General features: G+C 44.9%; 1 protein-coding gene across 1 annotated transcript in view; it reads left to right on the top strand.

The window, feature by feature from the left end:
• Window positions 1–5,343, top strand: part of PXMP4 (peroxisomal membrane protein 4, 24kDa) — a 17,667-nt gene that overhangs the window by 3,609 nt on the left and 8,715 nt on the right. Inside the window, exon 2 of the mRNA XM_010854863.1 lies at window positions 2,779–2,841. Coding sequence (XP_010853165.1) covers window positions 2,779–2,841 — 63 coding nt within the window. The remainder of the gene's footprint in view (window positions 1–2,778; window positions 2,842–5,343) is intronic.

Below are 5,343 nucleotides of genomic sequence, written 5' to 3'. Positions count from 1 at the left end.
AGTTAAATAAGCAGGGTGACAATATACAGCCTTGATGTACTCCTTTTCCTATTTGGAACCAGTCTGTTGTTCCATGTCCAGTTCTACCTGTTGCTTCCTGACCTGCATACAGATTTCTCAAGAGGCAGATCAGGTAGTCTGGTATTGTGAAATGCTCAGCATAGTGCCTGGTATGTATATAACTGTTGGCTGCTGTAATCATGGTTGTACTGGCGTGAATATCTGCCTGGCTCACTCCTTCACCTTCAGGCTTCTGATTGTTACCTCCTCAATGAGGCAATCTTTGAACTTCCACCTCCTTCCCTACTGACTTTGCCTCCATAGACCTTATCACCACCTGACACTTAAGTATTCACTTACGCATCCCTTATGCATCACTTACGCATTTTCTACTCTCTCACTAGAAAATGAGCTTCATGGGGACAGAAGTTTTTATCTGTTTTGTTCCTTAGTATTAGTAGGCTTTTAAATATTAACTGAATGAATAAGCGTATAAGGGAGGAATTGCCACTGTACCCATTTTCTGGATGAGAAGACTGTGGCTCAGAGAGGAAAATTCATAGCTCAGTGGTAACAAATCCACCTGCCAATGCATCAGACACAGGTGCGATTCCTAGTCTGGGAAGATCCCACATATTGTGGTGTAACTAAGCCCATGAGCCACAGCCATTGAGCCTGTGCTCTAGAACCAGGAAATGTAACTACTGAGCCCATATGCCCAAAAGACCATGCTCTGCAACAGGAGAAGCCACTGCAATGAGAAGCCCACGCAGCAACAAAGACCCAGCACAGCCAAAAATAAATTTAAAAAAAAACTTCTTTTAAAGTACAAAAATGTAGGTGTATACAATTTTTTTGATTAAAAAAGAAATGAATCATAATCCTATAATGTTGACTGCTGTCTAGTTAATAGACAGATGGTCCCAGTTGTCCCCTAAATGTCCTCTACAGGAAGATAGTCTAGATAGGGATCTTCCAGGATATCATACTGCATCTGCCATGGTCCTTCATTTACTTCTCTTTTATATGGAAGAGGACTGAAGGTCTGTATTCAGAGCTGCTCTGACGTTTCCTTGGTCATGACCATTTTGTTTTGTTTTGTTTTTGCCACACCACACGGCACATGTGATCTTAGTTCTCCAACCAGGGGTCGAACCCTCACCTCCTGCAGTGGAAGCACAGAGTCTTAACCACCGGACTGCTGGGGAAGTCCCTATCATGTCCTTTCAGTCCTTTTTAATCCAGAGCATTCCGTGTTTCAGGACACAGAGAGATCTTGTGAGTGGCAGTAGCTGGCTCCCACCAGATTCTGAGTAGTTTGGGAAGGGGGCCAGGCACATGTAGGCAGTTGGGGGCATTGCTCCATTTGTGTCTGAGGTATAAGGCAGGGTCCTGTTCACCTTGGCCAGCTGGAGGAGGCCAACGGCCTCTTTATTCAGGGGAAGAAGACATGCCTTTGGAGAAGGCAGGGCAGAAAACTTGCTGGGGGCCAGAGGAGGGTCCTGCCCACCCACCGCTAGGCAGCGAGGAAATAAGCCGTTCAGCCTGGCCACCACATGCAGTAACGCTGCTGTCATTTGATCACACTTTTTATTTGATTTTTTACAAAATTAGGTAGCATATTCACAAAAGGCATAAAAAGTTAGAGCTTTTTAGAAGTTTACACACCTTGCTTTAACCAAGCCTACAGCATATCTAGAGCTTCCTGGTTCACGTACAGCTCTGTGTATGCCACTGGTTGCCATGGGTCCATTATGTGTTTACCTAGTAGCCCCCTGTGGATGGACACAGGCTTCCTCCCAGTCTTTTGCTGCTTCCAACAAGCCTCACAAGGACCTGCCCAGCAGTCCAGTGGCTAAGACTGCATGCTCCCAATGCAGGGGGCCCAGGTTTGACCCTTGGTCTGGGAACTAGACTCCACATGCTGCAACTACAACCTAGTGCAGCCAAAATGAATAAATACTTTGGGGGGGGGGGGGGAAACAAGCCTCACAGATACTCATATGACAACAATATGGGGCTCATGACCATTGTCTGAGGGAGACTGTCAAAGATTGTTAGACCTCGTAGCCTGGAAAGGTCAGGGCCAGACAGCTGGAGAACTTGGTGGAACGAGGGCAAGTCCAATAAAGAAAAAAAAAGAAAGGTAGCGACATTAGTACTGGTTGAATGAGGAACTTTTACATGTGCTAGGTCCTTAACTGCCAGAAACAACTCTGAAACAGGCAATACTTTTTACTAAAGGAAGAAGGGAGACTCAGACATTCAATGATTTACCCAAGTTTATAGAGCAAAACCAGAGAAGACAATGGCAACCCACTCCAGTACTCTTGCCTGGAAAATCCCATGGACGGAAGAGCCTGGTAGGCTGCAGGTCGCTGAGAGTTGGACACGACTGAGTGACTTCACTTTCACTTTTCACTTTCATGCATTGGAGAAGGAAATGGCAACCCACTCCAGTGTTCTTGCCTGGAGAATCCCAGGGACGGGGGAGCCTGGTGGGCTGCCGTCTATGGGGTCGCACAGAGTCGGACACAACTGAATCGACTTAGCAGCAGCAGCATAGAGCCAAACAGGGCAAGGCTTTGGTACCAGATACTGTTTACTTTGTATGACCCACTTGGAACCCAGATCTAACTCAAAAGCCAGCGTTAGTTTCCCTCCCAAAATGATATTAGGATTAGGGAAGGGGAGGAGGGGGCACAGGGAGTCAAAGAGAGAGCTCAGAAAGAAACAGTGGTGCAGTGGTGCCTTAACCATTTTCTTTTGTTTCTACAGCTATGGAGCCAAAATCCGGGCCCCTCACGCGCTGGTCATGACCTTTCTTTTCCGGAGTGGCAGGTACCTGTCCCCTCTGCACACCTTTCAAACTGGGCAAGATCGTGCCAGGACTTGCCCAGTAGCTCCAGTTGGGTCCAACCTGCCCACACCACCATCTCCTACAGCACAAGTCTGATTCTACTATCCCATCTTGAAAATTCGCCAGCTCCTGGCTCCTTGATGTTCTCCAGAGAAGCCAGCTTCCAGGTGTGGCATTCAAGGCCCCCTGCAGTCTGACCTCAGGGACATTCCCCCCTCTCTCCAAAGCCCAGCATGGGGAGCCCTTGGCACCAAGACTCGCTGCCATTCATTCATGTGCAACAGGTGGTTCCACCTCTTTACATTTCTCATGAGTACCCACCACACACACACCAGGAATCCCCTTTCCTCTTCTACCCCATCTTTATGCCTTCCTAGCAACCCATACCAGTTCTCTGAGGATCACTTTCTCAGGAAAACTCTCCATGACCTACTTTCTTTCCTTGTTCAAACTTCTTGGCCTTTCTCTGATCTTCCATAACTTCCCTCAAGGAGCTTCTCAAAAACCAACTTGTGTTTTAGTTTTTAATGTATCTAACTTCACCTGGAGTTTATAAGAATCACACATGGACTGCCTGCTGCTCAAATCCAGGTCGTGAAGATTGCTTTCTTTATGTATTTTTCTTTTTTTAATTTATTTTTGTTTTAGTTTTTGTCCTCCAAATTATTTTTTTTCAGTTAAACTCATTCATTCCTTCAGTAAATATTTATTGAGCATCTAATATGTGCCAGACACTGTCTTTAGGTGCTGGGGATACAGCAGTGAATAAAACAGAGAATGATCCCTTCCCTCGTACAGCTGACAGTTTAGCAGAAAGGCGTAGCAGAAAATAAACATAATAAATTTAAAAAGTATGTGGTATGTTAGAATATTATATGGGCTGTAGGAAAGAAAATGTAGAGCAGGGAAAGGGGATCCAGAGTGCTGGGGGAAGGGCAGGCTGCAGAGCTAAATAGGGAAGGGCTCATTGAGAAAGTGACATTTTAAGTAGAGACTTGAAGGAGCTGGAAGAGTTGGCCACGTGGGTAACAAGGGAAGGAGTGTTTCATACCAACAGAACAGCCTGTGCAAAGGCCCTGAGGGCTGATCATACCTGGTGAGTTTGAGGAGGCTGGAGCAGAGGGATTGCAGGGGAGAGAACAAAGAGAGGAATATTGTGGGGGTAACCGGTTGGAAGTGGTCAAACAAGAGATGGCAAGAGTGAATGTCGACATTCTAGGAACCAGTGAACTAAAATGGACTGGAATGGGTGAATTTAACTCAGATGACCATTATATCTACTACTGCGGGCAGGAATCCCTCAGAAGAAATGGAGTAGCCATCATGGTCAACAAAAGAGTCCGAAATGCAGTACTTGGATGCAATCTCAAAAACGACAGAATGATCTCTGTTCGTTTCCAAGGCAAACCATTCAATATCACAGTAATCCAAGTCTATGCCCCAGCCAGTAACGCTGAAGAAGCTGAAGTTGAACGGTTCTACAAAGACCTACAAGACCTTTTAGAACTAACACCCAAAAAAGATGTCCTTTTCATTATAGGGGACTGAAATGCAAAAGTAGGAAGTCAAGAAACACCTGGAATAACAGGCAAATTTGGCCTTGGAATACGGAATGAAGCAGGGCAAAGACTAATAGAGTTTTGCCAAGAAAATGCACTGGTCATAACAAACACCCTCTTCCAACAACACAAGGAAGACTCTACACATGGACATCACCAGATGGTCAACACCAATATCAGATTGATTATATTCTTTGCAGCCAAAGATGGAGAAGCTCTATACAGTTGGCAAAAACAAGGCCAGGAGCTGACTGTGGCTCAGACTATGAACCCCTTATTGCCAAATTCAGACTTAAATTGAAGAAAGCAGGGAAAACCAATAGACCATTCAGGTATGACCTAAATCAAATCCCTTATGATTATACAGTGGAAGTGAGAAATAGATTTAAGGGACTAGATCTGATAGACAGAGTGCCTGATGAACTATGGATGGAGGTTCGTGACATTGTACAGGAGACAGGGATCAAGACCATCCCATGGAAAAGAAATGCAGAAAAGCAAAATGGCTGTCTGAGGAGGCCTTACAAATAGCTGTAAAAAGAAGAGAAGCAAAAAGCTAAGGAGAAAAGGAAAGATATAAGCATCTGAATGCAGAGTTCCAAAGAATAGAAAGAAGAGACAAGAAAGCGTTCTTCAGCGATCAATGCAAAGAAATAGAGGAAAACAACAGAATGGGAAAGACTAGGGATCTCTTCAAGAAAATGAGAGATACCAAGGGAACATTTCATGCAAAGATGGGCTTGATAAAGGACAGAAATGGTATGGACCTAACAGAATCAGAAGATATTAAGAAGACATGGCAAGAATACACAGAAGAACTGTACAAAAAAGATCTTCACGACCCAGATAATCACGATGGTGTGATCACTGACCTAGAGCCAGACATCCTGGAATGAGAAGTCAAGTGGGCCTTAGAAAGCACTG

The sequence above is a fragment of the Bison bison genome, unplaced genomic scaffold (genome assembly GCF_000754665.1).
Source record: "Bison bison bison isolate TAMUID 2011002044 unplaced genomic scaffold, Bison_UMD1.0 scf7180017864352, whole genome shotgun sequence".
Taxonomy (NCBI): Eukaryota; Metazoa; Chordata; class Mammalia; order Artiodactyla; family Bovidae; genus Bison; species Bison bison.
This window is presented reverse-complemented; position numbering and strand designations above follow the sequence as displayed.